General features: G+C 39.6%; 1 protein-coding gene across 1 annotated transcript in view; it reads left to right on the forward strand.

Moving 5' to 3' along the window:
• The window catches only part of GALNT13 (polypeptide N-acetylgalactosaminyltransferase 13), a 1,383,758-nt gene that overhangs the window by 769,388 nt on the left and 593,946 nt on the right, over positions 1-20,424 (forward strand). Inside the window, exon 7 of the mRNA XM_044074835.1 lies at positions 2,410-2,549. Within this exon, the coding sequence (XP_043930770.1) occupies positions 2,410-2,549 (140 nt within the window). The remainder of the gene's footprint in view (positions 1-2,409; positions 2,550-20,424) is intronic.

Consider the following 20,424-nt stretch of genomic DNA (forward strand, 5'->3'; position numbering starts at 1 on the left):
ACTCATTTGCTGTAACGTGTCCCTGTCCACCCTGTAGCGCTCTACTATCTCCAGGTCTCGCAGCCCCTGGTAGGTCACCCTTGGTCTGAACACTCTCCTTCTCCTGTGAGGCCTACGGTCATTGTCGGCACCACCCTCCGCAACTCCGTCTGTCTCTGCCACATACCTATGCATCACGGCCGCGGCGGCACCCAGCATATACATATTAAAAGTTCCCCGTCTGTTTACACCCTACGGTGCGGCGTTTGGGAAATCGCGCTGTGTGTTGTGTGCATTCACATTTAATACTGTTGTGCTGTATACCCGGTGATGTCATTGGGTGTGTCTGTGCGGCCGTATCCACGGATTATTTCCGTGGTTTTACGCTTGCAGCTGCAACGGTACTGCCTGTAGTGTTACATTACAGTTGCCTGCATTGCCTTCGCCTGGCATCTTACATTACTGCATCCTGCAGGCACATGGCATATGATGCATTTTATCTGCAGCCGCAGTTATGCTACCTCTGTACTTGGCTGTGCTATTTCGGTTCTTTGCTCTTTGCATTTCTACTACATCCGCTACTATCTTTGCACTCATATGCCTCCCCTTTCCCGTTATGCAGGAGTCTGCATGCAGAGTTATCAGCTGCCGGCGTTTGCCCTTCCTGCATTGATTGGTGTTAATTGCTCATTACGGATCCATTTACACTGCTTCCGCATTTCCTCGTATTCTCCGCATTACCTTCCTATATCCGTGGTTGTTGCCGGTGAGGCGTCCACATGACTGGTTTAGGGAACGTAGTCATCCTCGTGCACATGCATTTGTACGCGCATTCTGTACTCTCAGCGCATCTATTTCCTAACACGCCAGTCCTGATGCTGTGATGTGCATTGTACAGCCCAGATTTGCTGACCTCCAGTATCCTTCCTCCTACAGTGGCACACCCTCTGTGGTTGACATGTATCTCGTGTAGGCCACTCCTCGGTGTAGTACCGCTCGCCGCTTGCTCCATCCTTACGCGGTGCCGTTTTGCGATTCACTATTATCTGCCTCATTTGCATGGAATTGACTACTAATACATGGTTACGGCGCACACCGCCACCACTCCTTGACAACCATTGCGCTGGGGTTGCAGCTTTACATACATACTATGGTGTGTGGTGGCTGTGCAGCTGATTTGTGTTCTACTGCTCTTTTAGGACATTGTCATATTATTTCATTGCTTTACAACTTCTGTGCACATATCCCGGGGTCTGCTGTTCTTTCTACATACGTGCCATTTATGTCATTTTTTTACATTTTGTGCATATTTTCTTTGGACATTCTCGGTGCCTTTCCACATTGGCATATTGCACCTATATGATACCTGACTTTGACAGCCTTCCGTTACTCCTCCGGTATGTTTGGGTAAATGTAAACCCTTTTTTTTGGTTTACATTGCCGTGCCCTTACGCTACGCCTGCGCCACTTCGTGGATCGCTATTTGCCCTCATTTGCATGGTGCAATACTGCACACAGTGTGTTTTGCATACCTACGCCGGGGGCGGGGACGGTCCGGCGCACACCGGTAGTGCACGTGGAATTCATTCATACCTGAATCGCTAAGCAGCCATATTTGGTGTTATAACGCCGACGCTATGCTGGCGCCTGGCGCAAGGTTCATGAATCCCGGGGCATATGTAAAATTTCTAATTAAAGTATTAATTAGTAAAATGCTTTTATTAAATTTAATTGGGGTCAAATACACTGGGGCCAAAACATCTGGGGTCAAGCTATCCAATAAATATTCTCATGGAAAATAAATATGAATTTTAGTATGAAAGTGTATCCAATTGCAATGGAGTCAAACTGTCTGGGCTCAAACTGTCCTACTTCCCCGGTTTTACCATTTGTGATATCTGCATTCTGTATTTCTGCAGCATTAATGCTAAATTAGTTTTTATAATGGCTGAATCAATATGTTATCTTGGATTTTCTTTTTCCTAAAAGTTACTGCACCCATTGATGGGCTGGGGTCTTATCCCGGATTATTTCTCTGACTAGCTATTAACTGTTTTCAGGATAGTCTGTACCTTCATTGTTACCTTGAATTGGAACAAAGCAGGTATCAAGAATTCAGTATTTCTCTTACTAGTTTTACCATACGATTACTGCATTACTTTATGAGAATTGTATGCACTTATGGCCTTTGTATACATTTCTGTTGTAGAAAAGAAATGACTGCAAATCTAGCAGTCTGGCTTCTTTTCAAACAGTGTTATGTAATGTCATTACTTATACAAAGACACTGCTTATGAGAGACATATTCAGCTAGCATTTTCTTTGTAATATAAGAAATTATACATTACACAATGATGCTATGTAAGAGAGGAACAGTCAGCCATCACTTTCTTGAAAATTCATGTTTATTCAATATTCATATATTTTCAGGTGTTGTCAGAGTGGATTATGGGGATGTATCATCTCGAAAAGCACTAAAAGAAAAACTGAAGTGCAAATCATTTTCATGGTACTTAGAAAATATTTATCCAGATTCCCCAATCCCCAGACATTACTTTTCTCTTGGAGAGGTAAGTGGTCATTTTAAACACGTATTAAAATATTTTAGAAAATATTTATATTGTGATTTTTTTTTTAGGCAAACCAAAGAAAATAGTATCTGACGTTGTTTAATAAATGATTTTGGGGACATTTTAACTTAGTAATAAATATCTGATGATTTTGGGGACATTTTAACTTAGTAATAAATATCTGACTTAATCTAAGACATAAATTACTTGTAATTTATCTTTTTTATTTTTTTATTGAAAAAATAGTCAGTAGATAGAGAATAAAACTCCAGAGCATATATTACTAAGATAATTATGTTCATCTCAAAGCAAGTGCAAGTTACAGGAGTGCAATATATAAACAGATTTACAGATTATTAAAAATCTTACTTTGCAATTATGAGAGGTAGACATCATCCTGTAATAAATGACGCAGAGGGTTATTCATGCTGAGTTTATCAATAGTAACACAGCAAGGCCATCTGCATGCATGCTAAGAGCACTTTTTCCACAGAGCAGAGCCATTGACTGTCAGTCATTCTTGAGCATCAGCTGTGCCCTCAAGTTCATGTTAATTATTGAAGCACATTGCAATGCTTGCTCCCCGCTGAGAAGCTAGTCTCATGCTGGTGACGTACAGCTCCCAGTGGTATTGTAATGCACCCAGACTTTATTCAAAGTCAGTAGTCATGACCCTGCTTATATATAGTCAGACTAGAGTGGTGTACACAATCTTGGGAGACATGTATCTGTATATTTTTTTAATGTCAGGAATGGCACTTAGCAAAGTACTGGAAACAGCGTTATAAAATGAATAGTGCATATATTCATGTGATTCAGTATTCTATTACATTTTTGTGAACTGTATATTTGATATAGCATTAAAATTTGTACATATATTCATGTGCTTCAGTATACTATTAAATTTTTGTGAATTGTATATTTGATATAAAATTATTGTCTGGACATTCTGCTTTTGAGTTCATGTACATAATGAATATAGAAGGGCTTATTAATACAAAATTATTCTAAAAGTATATTTTTGGCAAGCCCTTCATATCAAATGCTAGAAGAATGACTTCAGCTTGAAAGAAACACTGCTGAAGTTGAAAAACATAATACCTGCAGATTTATAATGTTAAATTGGTTTAGTAAGTCTTTCAAATCAGCTAAAGCAAAGAACCTTGTGAAATGCAGATATAAATTTACTGCACTGCAAACTGTCAAAGTGTGATCCTATTACTTTCCAGGAATCTATCATGTTTGTATTTTATTTCCGGTAGGCCTCACCACTTCTGTTTTTGGGAAAGCTGATAAACCATAAAGTGATATCACAGCATGCAAATTAAAGAGAAACGTGTTGTACTGAAAGTACATTATTTTCTAAAGTGATATACAAACTATTGGATTTTTCTGTAATAGGAAGCATTCAGTATCAGAAGATGAGCTTTAGCTAGTAAAGATTTCAGGCAAAATATCATGCTCTTAAGTTAATACAAGATCCCACAGCACCTATCAAAGAGGGTAAGGGAGGCTGCCCTAGCAAAATTCCCTCTAGTAGTATAAAAACTGCCTAGGGTCTCCCCTGAAAAGAGACCATTAGCCTAGTGGGACTAATCTAGTCAAGAAAGGATGTATAAGTAAATAATAGAAGTTATTAAAATCAGTAATCTAAGTATGAAACAGTATTCTAAACAATTATGGATTACATATTCCTGCAGTATTTATAACATATCTTTATTAACGCAAAATGTTAGCAAAAAGATTAAACATAACCAGCATTTAGAAACTTCTTATGCATTAGAACAGGGACTCAGAAACACTCAAGTGCTTCAGATCCTCCATTGCCCTTACTGTACAGGTGAGCATTTTATGATTTCACTGTGAAAATGTCTCTTACTGTGAAGAGAGTGGGGGCACTGGTAGTACAATTATACCCTCAACATGAAATAATGCGAGTTCTTTTGTCACCTGTACTATGACAGCAGGTATGATTGCTAGGTAACAGTTTATTGTTATTCTTATATGCATGTTCATTTTTAGTTGTATTTTTTTAGTTATTTTATATGCTTATTATGGTTGGAATATGAATTTAATTACCATCCATAGTAGGGCACTCATTTTTTAGTAGCTAAACTACTATGAAGATATTCTAGTCAAAAGGTTAAGGAGTTATCAACAAGACTGCCTAGATAATTTTTGACAGTGTCTGGCTGTAGGAATGGGGTCTATATTATAACTTCGAAAGTTTAATACTTTGAATGCATAAAGATTGAACTTTATGCATCGAAGTATTAAACCATGGAATCCTAACAAAAAAGATTATTAAAAAAAAAAAAAAAATACTAAAGCATTTACGCAGGGAGGCAAGGCCCTCTGCACCCCCCACACCCCCCACTACTTAAATAAACAAACTCCGAGATCGCACAACATTGAAGTAAATCGAAATCTCCCCTTATGGAGATTTCCGTTTAAATGTTTGATGTTGTGCGCTTTTGGTAATCTCATGTCGACAATATCGTATTTGATATTGTCAGACTTTGAGATTATGATATAGACCCGTAGGAATGTGTCACTTCTATGGTATTATAAAATGTTTTGTGTACCAAAATGAACTATGATTAGCTGCAGAGAAGTGACTTTGGTAGAAAGGGTCGGCATAATGGTCGAAATTGTAACCTCACAGATACAAGGTTCATGGTTTGATTCTCTCCTCGGGTTATTGGCTAAAACTATAGTCTACATACTGATAGCCTAGTATTTACTTATGAAATATACATATCCAATGTATATTTATAGATAACCATAAGATAAGAGTGTTGGCCTGAAAGTCTGAGAAATGGATGCTGAATAGAATAGTGCCCAGTAATGAGCTCTGCAGTACACCACTGATAACTTTTATGGTTTCAGATGTGATACCTGCTACTCTAAACACATGCTATGTCAGAGAACAAATTAGCTGAATGCCACACAACAAAAAGATTTATAGTGAGGTTTACAAGTCTGTCAATAATAACTGCAGTGTGAATAGTGTCAAATGCTGTGTCTGGATATGTATTACATAACCAATATCTACTGCTTCATTGACTTTTTGCAAAGAAGTTAATGAGGTTAAAGAGGAACAACCTCCTTTTAGCAAGGCCAAATTGATGAGAGACCAGCATGAGAAAAAATATTTTTTTATGCTCAAACTGTTTTATTGATTTTTTATAAGGATGTTGTGAGATGTAATACATTTTTAATTGCCATATAATAATTAAACATATCAGTATGTATTGCAAATAAGTTGAATGACATATAAACTGTTCACATTTACAAAATGCCTGAGATAAGATTATGAATAAATAATGCAAGGTATAAATAATAAAAAAATAAGTATCAGTTATTAAAAGCAGAGTTAAGATGAATAAGTTTCAATGAGGGCTAATACTTTCAACCAAGGATTATTCTTAAGGTTGTTAGGAAGCATTCTATTTTGCTTAGTTGCCGTTTTGCTTACTTGCCGTTTCTTTTGTTACAGTATAATTCAGATAGATAAGAAATACGTCATATTTTGGTTTTGAAGGTTTCTTCCAATTTCTTATAAAAAATTCCTAGCCAAAGCAAAAATTGTCCAGGTTAGATTTTTTTTTTAACTTTTTTATTTCTAGAACATTAAACAAAACCATATATTTCATTAAAATGAAAGAAGCAGACCATAAAGTTTAAAAGAACTACTTTTTCCCAAAATTACGTATCAAATAACAATCCTAAAACATGTGTGACCAATTAGCATAACATTTTTTTTTTTACATTTCCAACATTCGGATGTATTTTCTTGTCTAATTTAGCAACCCTAATAGGAAACAAAAAAGCTGTATAGATACTTTTCCAAGTAAATAATCTCCAATACAAAGTCCAGGATGTGTTTTAATAGACTGAAGAAGTTGTTTTTTATTTTGCTTAGTTAAGACTACCTGATGTTCATTGGTAAGGAAATTACTAAATCCATTATTTTAATTACTATTACCTTTTACTATAAGTGATTGTAATTTGAGAATTAAATTATCAATTTCCCATTTTTTATAAATTATTTCATTTAAAATTTTTATCCATTCTGGAATCCCATCACAAGATGAATTGGATAAAAAAGAAAATTTAGTATGAGTTGATGAAATAACTAGTCAAATATAAGATTCATCTTTAATATCGATATTATAATCTAAGTACATAGTTTCCAACAATATGAAGTGATTTTCAATGTCAAGATTAATTAAGTCTGAGATACTAATACATTCCATAGCTTTATGTATGAGCCTTGTAAGACTAATATGTCTATGGCTATAAAGCCAATGGATGGGCCACCCTTGTGTAACAGGATTTTTATCATATTATTGAATTTGGGAGACTCAAAATTCAAATGGTCAAGTCCGGGAGGAAGCCCCCCTGGACTCTGCAAATGATATCTATTTTTCTCTCTCTCTCTCTTTATATATATATATATATATATATATATATATATATATATATATATATGGGTCTACTTCTAAAGACCGAACCAACGATTCCCCGACACAGAAATCACCGACGCCAGAAAACCGACAACACATAAACCCGACAACGCGAAACACCAAACACCATAACACCGACACACTACACGTAAACAACACAGTACACTACAACACATATCCACTAGCCCTAACCCAAACCCTAACCCTAAGGTCCGACACTACCGCACACTCTCCCTACCTGCACCCTAACCCTAACTCACTTACACACCCAACCCCAAGCTCCGACACTACCGCACACTCTCCCTACCTGCACCCTAACCCTAACTCACTTACACACCGAACCCCAAGCTCCGACACTACCGCACTCTCCCTACCTGCACCCTAACCCTAACTCACTTACACACCCAACCCCAAGCTCCGACACTACCGCACACTCTCCCTACCTGCACCCTAACCCTAACTCACTTACACACCCCGAACCCCAAGCTCCGACACTACCGCACACTCACCTATCACACACCCTAACCCTACATCCCTGAGTATTGCACACTTACCTGTCCGCTCCCTACTCCTAAATCCCTCACTATCGCATACTTACCAGGTCGCGCTTACACATTCCCCTTGTCGGTCTTCCGTCTGTCAGGATTCGAGCGTGTCGGTCAACTGCGTTGTCGGTCGTTTCGTGTCGGTGATTTCACTGTCGGCGAATCGGCGTTTCAGTCATTAGAAGTAGACCCATATATATATATATATATATATATATATATACATACACACACACATACACACACACACACACATACACACACACACAGATTCACTTCATAACACTAAAAGCTCAAAACACTGAAACCAAAACACTGAAACTTCAAAATCTTGAAAACTCAAAACACTGAAAACACATATCATACATATACTGAGTTTAAACAACATAAATTATAGCACTTTCCACCAAGTGTAATATATATATATATATATATATATATATATATATATATATATATATATATACTTTGCAGGGGTGTGGGGGTGCAGGGGGGAATTGTACATTTATTTATTACGTCCAAGTTTTCAGAAACTCGACCATATGATAATCTGACAAAAACTCATGTAACATCAATGGCTGTTTTCCAGGTTTCAGGAATGTCACCAGTGGAAAGGCTTAGATTAAAGATGTTACTAATAAACAGGCAATCTGGTATATTGTTAGCACCCATGTATGAGATGTTCTTAGCTCATGAGTTCATGAGAGGAATGAAAAGGCTTGTTTCATATTAACTAAGGGGGGTTTAGGACTGTGGAATTTGTGAAATAGCTATAAATGTGGGTGTTATAAAATCTGCAGTAATTTTTCAGGTAGAATATTACTTATGTCCTTTGAGTCCTTTGAGTTAAGAGTGAGCATTATTATTGTGGACAAGCTCCAAATATTGTTGTGTATGTTAACTTGTTTTTCACTTCCTGACAGAGTTACAGAAAGATTAAGTTTTATAGGTTTTTTTTTTTTTTTTTTTTGTGGATACATAGCTTTGAGTTTCCTGATGGCTCCCTTAAGCTGTTTACTGGTTTGCTTAAGTGTGCTCTTAAGAGAGGTGGAAAGAGATCTTTTCTAAGAGTTAAGTGACTTATTTCTCTTGTTAGGTAATTTATTTACAGACATATTTCACCACAGGGTTTTGCTTTTAAATGTCATTATAATTTGATGCTGATAGGGACTGCCTTATCAAAACATGTTCCTATCACATTGTCGAACTTTTAAAAGTTCGAACATCATATGGTCAACACCATATGATCAAACTTTTAAAAGTTCAAACATTTCAATGGAGATCCCCATACAGTGCGGCAATGGAAGTTTTCTATTGTCTGCACTGTGGAGTGATCTCGGAGTTGGTATATTTAAAGAGCAGGGGGTGTGGGAGGTGCAAGGGGGCTTCACCTCTGCTTATGCTTTCAGGTAGGTTTTTTTCTGTTTTTTTTTTTTTATTTGATTTTTGAACTTTTAAGAGTTTGACCATATGGTGTTCGAACTTTTAAAAGTTTGATTATCTGATATAGACCCTTATCAAAACTATTTAAGTAGGATTAGAAGTTAGAGGCCAAGTCAGCAGCTTTAGCAATAGAATTCATCAGAGAAGGATTGCAGATTACTTTACTTGTCATCAAGTAACTGAAGAGGTTTAGCTTTTGAAAAATCCCTAAATACAGAGGTATTTGCTAAGGAAGTATCACCGGTTTCAGAGTAAATGGTCACTATTATATGATCTGATTTCACAAGGGGACATGAAACATATGATACACATGAAGGTGAGAAGTGACTATATCTGTGAAGACAAGGCTATGTATATTGTGGCTCTTACTAGGACAGTTACCTACTTGTAAAAGGTTGTTCGAATTTATACTGTCAAGGAAACGTTGCTCTTGCTGACCATTGGCAGTGTAGGTTAGCCAGTTTATTAATGGATAGTTCAAATCCCCCAGAAGAAAAGTTCTGAGTTTAATAGGGATTTCTGCTATGGTATTAAGATAGCTATCATGCTCAGAATGGGATACAAATAGGGTTCTATAACTAACTATGAATTTTAATTAGTCTTATAAAAGTTGATCAGGACACCCAGGAGTTTACATTTGATATCTCAGGGAACCTGCAATGAGGTGATGATATTTTTGATAAATGCTGATATTCCCTCACAATTGTAAGTGGATCTGAAGATATGCTAGGCACTAAAGCCAGGAATACAAGGAGTGTTTTCATTGCTTTGAAACCATGTTTCAGTAACTACACATATATAAATGTGTTCAAAGTGCAGAAGAGCCTGGTATTCAGGCATTTTTTATTCAGCCTCCTGGCACTGAGTTGAGTCACATTAATTTAGTCTAAATTTGAGTTTACTAGGTGTGGATGTCCAATGGATGGACTCTATAAAAACAGTCATTATAAGAGAAGCAGAGCTTTAGACAGAATTTGAAAGCCTTGATAAAAGAGATGAAGATAATTTTGGCAAAGTTGGAAGGCTAGTGAGCCATTGAGTCCTACGCTGACAGATACTAGAATGACATGACTTGCTTAGCAAATTATTTTATCTTTGAACCTCACCATCATTCTGGGTGATGACAAAATAACACTCAAGACCAGCATATCTCCTACCTCAGATGTATGCATATCTTGTTTAAACATATCCTTTTGAATGTCACTTTGGGTAAAGTACCTACTGTCATTTACCCATTGTGGAACACTATTTGTTCATAATATTTGTGAAGATGGTGGGATCTATGAACCCTTGGTATGGCCAAGATCTTGACACTAATGCATAACAAGTTAAAACATATCTTTCTACATTTCCTTTTGGCTAGAGTGCCTGATGTCATTCACCCCCATGTGGAGCACTATTTGGTCAAAATAATATATGAAAGGATGAAGAAATCTAAGAGCCTGTATTTTCACCATTATCCTGACTCAGAACACAGATAATCAAAAAGTGCTTTCAGTAAATTTGAAAAAAAATTGGTCTCTATCTACCAAGTATCAATAACTGGTAGCACCTCAGTATTATCTGAGGTGCTGCTCGTAGTAAATAGCAATGCAAAAGCAATGTGGAACAACAGTGCAACATTATTTATATGTAGTAATGCTACAGTAATCAGAAAAAAATTGCAACTTTTGACAATTCATCCAGAAGTGTAGTCAGTAAATAGTGAGCTAAAAAGAGACGATGATTTTAGTGCGTGTAATAATGCAGTATGTAAAACAATCACGATTTTACAATTAAGATGATATAGAGAACATAGTGAAATTTATACCATTTAGAACAAAGAGGAAAAGGTCATCTTACCTTTTGTAGACTATGTTCTTGTACTGATCACCTAATAGAATAAAAACTGTATTGTACTGCTGTAATGGCATTCCAGCATGCCAAACTGAGCAAGCCTCCTGGAATTTAAAGTCTGCAAAGGTCTATCCCCACAGAAATTGGGCAAACAAAATGTAGGCAGTATTACTACAGAAGCAAGCCAAACAAAAACAAGCACAGTTACTGCAGCCCAAGCTTTCACTAAAGACTGGAACACTTCAGGCTAATCCTAGCAAGCCAATGAAGCCCTTGTAGTGCATTTTCAGCAGCAACCCAAATAGATACCGACACTGCAGTCTTCTCCTTCTCGGGAGTCTTTTTTTAAACTATGGAGTTGTCCAACACAGAAGAGCACTGGAATGAGCAAGCCCCTCGGTATTTAAAATCTCTAAGGCTCTGCACCTGCATAAGCTGACCAATCAAAGATAAGCTAACACTCCTGCTGAAGCTAGCCAATCAAAAATAAACACTACAATCCTTTCTGGAGCATAAGCACTGGTAGCTGGCACATAGAAGCCTCTGCTCTCATCAAAGACTGGAGTACTGTAGACTTAGACCTAGGAAGCTGGTGAAGTCCTTGTATTTCACTAAATCAGCAGGACTAAATCCACTCACTCTCCACAACAAAGGCATCATCTGCAGGAATACAGACAATCCAGCAGCTGATGACAGGTTATATAACCTCCACACTCATGTGTACCACCAGTGCGGTGAATAAACTTTTAAATAAATCAAGTAAACTGTAATATTTTTAAAACAATTTTTTTATAAAAATCTAAGCACTTTCATCCTTCTGAATTAGACGGGGACTTCATCAGAGATAAAAATATGAACAACAGCACTTCCTTAAAAATCAAAATCCTAGGAAGTGATGAAAAACCTGTTTTCCACTTAAAACAACATCCCAAAATTGAATTTATATGAATAACATAACATAAAATAAAATAAATATTAAATAAATACTTGTTTAAATGATGAATACTTTTAAAAGTAAACATACTAAATCATATTAACTTACAAATGATTTCACTTTTAGTAATGGTGAAATAGAAATAGTATTGTTTAGTGCAAATGAACTAGAAACATTGAGTTTAATCTGCCAATATAATTCAATGACCACTAACTTAATTTTCCATGGGCCACCCCTGTCATCATGTATCAGCCTTTCTAAGCCAAAAAACAGAAAATTATGACCTTCATTTTGCTGTATATGTTTTCAGAAAGCATTCGTTTGACTCTTCCCTGGGATTCAGAAAGCTGCTTTTTTCCATACAGGAACAATGTAGGGGCTCCTGCATGGAAAATGGCCACAGAGTGATTCAGGATAGTGCCATTTTCACGTGCACGAGCGGCCCTACACTGTTGGAAAACCAGCAAATATGAAAATCACTATATTTGCTGGTGAAAACCAAGAAAATGAAGTGATGTAGTGATTCACCAAGCTACCAGGTCTCCAAGCTAGAATGATGTCAGTGCAGAAATGTATTCAGAAAATAACTGAGCACATTTCTGCAACTGACAAAACGGAGGCAAGACAGCTCGTGAAAGAGCATGTATTATGTATATTAGACATGCCAGTGGCCAAATATAAGGCCATTGGCATTAAAAAGTAATTAATTATTATGAAAATTAAACTTTTTTTTGTTTGATCTCGGATGTTTAAGCATAGGGCAGTGGCAAGCAAATGGGATCGGGCTGAAAATTAAAAAAAAAAAAATGGGAAAACTCAATTTTAAATTAAATCTGCATGTTGCCATTATAGTCAATGGAATGTAGAATGTAAACAATACCAGGGAGCACTGGTTGTCAAGGGGAAAGGGTCTGTTTTAGTGCAGTAACTAATGACCTACACACTGGGGCAAATGAGGGGAGTTATACTGAATCACATATTTCTTCAAAGTGTCGGCTTGTACCTAACCATGTAGGTGCAGCAATACAACAGTGCAAGTCTAAGAGCTGAATGACTTCATAAGCGGGTGTGTCATGCCTGCTGTAAGCTCATTGAAGCTCTGTGGCCTGTGTTTGCCCTTAGCTAAACACAGCTAAGGGAGGGGGGGTGTCAGATGTGCCTGAGCACTGTGTGCATAGCCTAAATGAGTTTGCATGCTGCGCACTGGGTTTTAAACAAAAAAAAAAAAAAAAAAAGGAAATGGCAGTACTGTTTACCTTCCAGCATTAGGTATGTGCGGCACGCCTCAGGGCTTAAATAGGGAGGAAATGGGAAGTGGAAACAACAGTTGGAAGGCAATCAAGGAGAACTAGTATAGCGGGCAGGTGGAATGTATCAGAATCAACCAATTACACATGCAGCAGCCCAGCACACTACTATAAACTATGCAAACACCTTTCAGACTTTTTTGGGGGGGAAACAGCAGTAGGAAGGCAATCAAGGAGAACTAGCATAGCTGGCAGGTAGAATGTATCAGAATCAACCAATTACTTATACAGCAGTCTAGTACACTACTATAAACTATGCAAACACCTTTCAGACTGTTTTTTCCCACAATCTCTACACCACCGGTGTATACAGTTGGGGATCTTTAACTGGCAAAACTAACTAAAAATGTTAGAGGCTGCTGCTGGTTTACCCCATCAATATGTGCTAGAGACTGAGGGTGGTGAGGAGGGGAATGCTGTCAACCCAGGGTAACCTACCAGGGCCTACATGAGCTGGAGGTAGTGGAGCGCTATAGGGTGGACAGGGACATTCTACAGCAAATCATTGAGCTGTGCCGGCCATGCCTCAAACACAGAACTAACAGAGGGGAACCCATCCCAGTGGATACCAAGGTATGTTTAGGCTTAAGAATACTAGCCACATGTACCTTCCAAAGACCAACTGAGGATATTATGGGGATCTGACAGGCATCAGCATCCAGAGTACTTCACCAGTTCCTGGATGCCATGACACCACATGCCAATGAGGACATATATTTCCCACCATCGATGAGGCATTGACCAGAAGTATGCGTCTCTTCCACCAGATAGCAGAATACCTTGAGGTAGTTGGTGCTATAGACTGCATGCACATCCACATCAAAACATCACCCAGCAAGTAGAGTAGGGGCTACATAAACCACAAGGGCTTCCCCTTCATCACCTGCCAGGTCGTGTGTGATGCCCAGGACATTATCATGAAGGTATGTGCTGGCAGCCCTGGAAACTATCATGACTCCCACATCTGGCATTGCTTACAGCTGTATCAGGGGTTTGCAGGGGGGACATCCCATATGGCCATCTAGTGGGGGATGCTGGCTATGTACTGGAACCATGGCTGATGACACCCATCAGAAATGCACAAACACCCAAACAAGAACACCATAGTAAGGCATACGCAGAAACCAGGATCATTGTAGAGCATGTGTTTGGGATGCTCAAGTCATGGTTCTGCTGCCTTGACATATCCAGTGAAGCCTTGCAGTACTCTCCAGCTTTATGTACACAAATATTCATAGTATGTGTCATGCTACACAATATGATCCTGCGGAAACACCTGCATCAGGAACAGCATGGGGTAGGGCCACACAGCTCCCCACCATTGCCAAGGCTAGCAGAGGCACAAAGGGACTTGGAGAAGGAACATCCTGAGCCTATCCCTGTAGGCACAAGGAGGTGTGCCCAGTATGCCCATGCCTTGGTAAAGAGGCAATGCACAACACACACATTGTTACTGTAGGGACCCAGCGACTGATACCTCTCTCCGACTTGCACATACAGTAAAAGGGATGCCAAACATGACACTACCTGTGCTTTGCCATGTATAGGGAGTATACTATGTGCATCCGACATAGTCAGCCCTCCAGCACCGTCCTCAATACTGGCTCAGCAACAAGGTAAGTCACTCTTCCTATCAGTTACTGAATGGAGTAGTATGTTCTCATACTTGTATGCATGATATGGATGCAAGCATGCAAGACAATTGGGTGGCTGAATGGGATAGCAGCAGACAGCTGACAGCTATATGGGACAGCAGGAAATCCATAACAAATACTGGTGTCAACATAGTAGGCAGTACTACACAAGGTTACATCTCCCACTGCAGTACATGTGATGGCCCAAATAACTGTGGGTGTCAATAGGTCACACAAGGATGCCAGTGAGGGTCACATACCCACCACCAGCCTCACCCAGCTGGACAGGTGAGGTGTAGATGACCATAAAGAAAGGCAGGGCTAAGGCCCCCAAATGATGGCAAAGGTGTACAGCCCCCCTCCAGACCTACACTGACATACCACAACAGGTCTGGCAGTTGCATGTTAGTTCTGAAGAGTAGGAACTCTGAAACTGGAATTAATGCCATTAAAATGTAACATGTACTCTACTGATATGCCTCCTTTCTGCATGATAGGTTACAATACAATATGCAATGGAAACCAACAGAGTAACCAAAATACCAGTACAGTCATTGCAAATGTTTAAAGTCTTCAGGTGTGCACCCCCCCCCCGACAATCCCATGTAGAAATGCAGTAACATGTAAGTTTGAGGAGTAATATCACTGGAGCATAGATTCCCAGAGCTGTCTCAATCTACATTGTTTCATGTGTACAATATGCAGGGGTCAGTGTGGTAAGTTTGCTGTGTGTTTAATATTGCCTGGAAGTGGTCAGCATGTGGGCCTGGATGGTTGTGTCTCAGTGGCCTAGGTACAGTACAGTGGTCAACAGGGCCATGTTTCAACAACTGCAGTGCCAACCTCACTGCTTCTCAGCTACACCCATGTCAGCAGTTGTGCATACTCACTGTACAGTTGTCAATATCTGTCACCGTTGGAAAGCTGAACTCGCCATGAACAGGAGCCCATACATAGAAACAGTACACAGGTGGAAGTACCCTACCCAGAGTGCATGTAAAATAACTGTCAACTGCACACAACTGTGGAATTATACATAGAGGTTAGCATCACATTAGTTGTACCTCTAGTATGGAATACAGGTAGTCTGGCCAGTCACTGGCAGACCACAAAAGGCACAGTGATAAAGTAATGAAAGGCTGCCCATGTCCACACACAAGCCAGCATAAGGGGAATGTATCAGGTATATGTGTGCGTCAGGTGCCAGTAGCTTCCATATCACACATGCACCCAGCGCACCCCACCATCAGCCATAGGTTTATCACAGGTCATATCCTTGCTGTAGGGAATAAGTACAGCATGAACCCATCTCTGTATGGGAATACATACATGATGCTGCATGCTGAATAGGTGTCCCATGCAGGTGTGTCCTTAGCTGTAAGCAGCAACCTGACCACATCCAGACTCATGGATCAGTATAAGCAGGAAGGATTGACAAGAACACCTCAACCATTTACTACTGTCACCCCAGGGTAATCCACTGGCTTGCAGCATGGGAATGTATGAGTGACAGAATGTACTGGCCTGCTAAAGATGGCCTGCAGCACTCTCAAATGGCCTACAGACCTCTGGCAAAGGCCCATGCCTCACGCATAGTGCCAATGTACGGAATGTTGGGGGGTCCTAACTAGCAACCTAACACAGTAAACAAAAAAACAAATGCAAGGCCATGCTGACAAATAGTAGTAGCATGCCTCCCCATGTCCTACTGCAAGAATTGTGGATCAGGCCATAAATAGTACTGGGATAAAGGCCCAACTATAGGGACACCTCTGATATATTGCTTTCATAATTTTAGGAAGAGGAGAAAATAACATAGGAGGGTGTAGAACCATGGATGTCATGGGGTGTGTGAAGTCTGAAACTCTAATGTCTGCCCATACTACACCCTGACTGCAAACCCATGAATGAATTGCCACATAACTGCTTGTAAACCACAATGTGAAGGTAAACTGACCAGATATATGAGTCCTACCTCTGAATAACCTGGGTGTACCTGTACAGCTGAGAGGTATGGCCCCAGCAGGATATGGCCATTCTGTTAAGTTGAGAAGAGCAGAAGAAGGGATCCCAGCCAGCATACTAACAAGGTGATGGACCATTTACACAGAACCAGCAGTCTATTGTCTGTAGCCACCCCTCCACAATGGCAGGAGTGTACCAGAATATGTAGTCCGTATGCCACAGAATATTGGTCTCAGCTTTATTCATCTTGTATTTCCCTGGTAAATAACTGTGAGCAGAGAATGATAATTGTCAGTAGTTGATGACATGATACTTTACAGTGTAAAACAGTACACATGTCAGAAATTCTATGCTACAGCCAACCATGTTACACAAGCAGCACAGACAGCAATAGTTAAAGTATCCCCTGTATGTTACGCCCATTGTGTCTCCATATTGGCAACCTATCTTCAGATGTCCTGCAGAAACAGGTTGCCAGTTATAGTTGTAACACACAAAACCATATACTGGAGTCCAACTTTCCCTGGAATGGATGCACACACTCAGTATAGACGGTCATACTGGACATGCTCCTACACTTAGAGAAATGAAGCCCATGTCTGACAACACAGTGGAATATAGATATGTGTTATTCACAGATGTAAGAGCACACACACCAAATTGTACACCATTGATACTTCATACACACTCACACACACATAGGATAGGAATACTCACACATATCTAAGGCCAACATAATATAATATATCAAACATACACACACAGAGACATGGGGAAGAGAGAGACAGATAGCGACAGAGTGAATCCCATTATGAGGCCTTTCCCATCCAGTACACATCCCATTGGCCTAATCACATGATGTGCTGATGTCATCCACTGTAGAAATTCCTTTGGTTAGTCCTCAACTCTATAGTCTCAGTGATGCTTGTGATAACTGTGCAACACTATATTACAAATAAGTATTCATGTAGCAGTTGTAATCTCAGTCCTGTCAAATGTAAAGATGTGTGTGAGAGTGTGTGTGTGTGTGCGTGTGTGTGTGTGTGTGTGTGTGTGTGTGTGTGTGTGTGTGTGTGTGTGTGTGTGTGTGTGTGTTTCTAGATGAATGTGTTTGAGGCCATTCACACTCATTACACTTCTCATTGCCCTACTTTAGCACTCCTGCTGATGTCAGTCACCCTGAAAAAAACAGCTGGGCAGTTTGCAGCCCTATAAACTCCATGGTGCTTGTGATAACTGTGTAATACTATTGTGAGGCAACTAGTTAGGTATGAGTTTTAATACCAGTCCTGGCATTTGTGAAAATGTGGGTGTTTGTGTGAGAGAGTGTATGTGTCTTTGTAGAGACATGATTTTGAGGCCATTCACACTCACTACACTTCCCTTACCCCTCCTTTAGCACTGCTGCTGATGTCACTCACCTTCAAAGACACCTTTGGACAGTTCCCCAACATAAAAGCTCTGTGGTACTTGTGATAACTTTGTAATACTATAGTGTTGCAAACTAGTGAGGTAGGAATTCTAATGTTTATCTTGGCAACTGTGAAAATGTGTGTGTTTGTGTGAGAGAGTGTGTGTGTGTCTTTGTAGAGACATGGTTTTGAGGCCATTCACACTCACTACATTTCCCTTACCCCTCATTTAGCACTGCTGCTGATGTAATTCACCTTCAAAGATACCTTTGGAAAGTTCTCTAATGTATAAGCTCCGTGGTGCTTCCAATAACTGTGTAATACTATAGTGCAGCAAACTAGTTATGTAGGAGTTCTAATACCGGTCCTGGCAACTGTAAAAATGTATGAAAGAGTGTGTGTGTGTCTTTGTAGAGACCTGATTTTTTGGCCATTCACACCCCCTACACTTCCCTTACCTATTCTTTAGCACTGCTGCTGATGTCACTCAGCTTAGAGGTATGTTTGGACAGTGTTCTACCTATAAGCTCTGTGGTGGGTGTGATAAATGCGAAACAATTTAGTAGCAATAACTACATAGTTATATAGGGTTTGAATCTCAGTCCTGGCAAGTGTGTGTGTGTGTGTGTGTGTGTGTGTGTGTGTGTGTGTGTGTATATATATATATATATATATATATATATATATATATATATATATATATATATATATATATATCCATATTTATGTGTTCATACCTTAAAGATTTTGGCCCCATTTACACACAGTACATTTCTCAGTGCCTGACTTTAGCAGTCCTGCAGATATCATTCACCTTACAAGTACCTGTTGGCAACCCTAAACTATGTAAGGTCAGAGCTGCATGTAATAAATGCGTAACATAAAGATCTGAAAACATAGTTAGATAGAGGTTCAAACCTCACTCCTGGCAAATGTAAATGTTTGTGTAGGGTAAAATATTTTATGAAATCTCTTACCCACTATATCACCCAATACCAGTATTTACAAGGGCTGGTGATGTTCCTCACCTAAGAAGAACCTTGGAATAGCATCCATCCAATAAGCTTCATGGTGCATGTGAGAAATGAGTAACACTGTGTGTGTGTGTGTGTGTGTGTGTGTGTGTGTGTGTGTGTGTGTGTGTGTGTGTGTGTCTGTCTGTCATCAGTATCCTATGTGGGTGTTGGTGGGATTGTGTAATAACAGGATCCATTGGGGGGGTTGCTAAATTATTATAATGAGGACCTAGTATATGTCCCAATGTCCACATTACAAGGCCTGTAGTTGTTAAACAACATAGAGTTGGTGTAGACAATCCACAGCCCTAAATGTGTAGTGCCATGTGCAATGACTATGTGACAGCATGGATTAGTTAACAATATTGGCACCCCTTCTAATACTCAGAGACCACTCTCCACCCAGGAATCATACACAAACACACTTGGCTAGGTAGCAGCCACTATATCAGTAGTTCTCCTGCAAATTGTCTCACAAATAGTACCCACGGTGTGATTGCAGTGGACTCCATGTCAAACCAATGCCAGACATGACTGGTGTCACACGGGGTACTCACCCATGTCCTCTTATGTTTGGGATCTACCATTCTGAGGTGCAGGAGAACACAAAGGTATCCTGGCTGATAATGTGTGTATACAAAAGTAAGGTGGGTGGTAGCATTCCCAATCCATGTGATCTCGACATCACACCCAAAGGCCACTTGACACCTATGATTGTTGTCAGAACCTTGGACATTACATCAATGCCAAGAGATCACCATTACCTTTGGGAATACCATGGCTCACATGAAGTAATACATTGGTGATAGTCCACTGAACAGTGACATTGTTATAACAGAATGGGGAAAACAGGTTGACAGTCAGCTGCCTGTTGACCAAAACAGTGCCACTGACATCAGAAAGTACTTTGATGTGTCACATCTCCTGACTGAGTGTGTGTTATTCGGCAAGTAAAAGGACATGGAACCCTGTTCCATCCCATCAGTAGCCCAGTCAATGTGTGCAGTGGCCCTTTTGTCATGTTCCCCACTGGATACCTGCAACGACTGTAGAGTCTACAAATGTACCCCACAAAGGGAATACCATGCCTTATACACATGCCCTGTATGGAGAGACTCCAGTAACTCCAATGAATCCCTGTATCATATTGCCTATGTAGGTGCAATCACTACCTCAGTTACCTAGCCATATCTCACCAAACTAGGTCAGGAATGCTACTTCTGAAGATACACATCTGTCCACACAACATGCCCCAGAGACCTCAAGCACACTTCCACACTTCAAAGAACATGCATGTGGGACATGTGCACAACC

Source organism: Protopterus annectens, chromosome 6.part0 (genome assembly GCF_019279795.1).
Source record: "Protopterus annectens isolate FY-2018-M chromosome 6.part0, PAN1.0, whole genome shotgun sequence".
In the NCBI taxonomy this organism is placed as follows: domain Eukaryota; kingdom Metazoa; phylum Chordata; order Ceratodontiformes; family Protopteridae; genus Protopterus; species Protopterus annectens.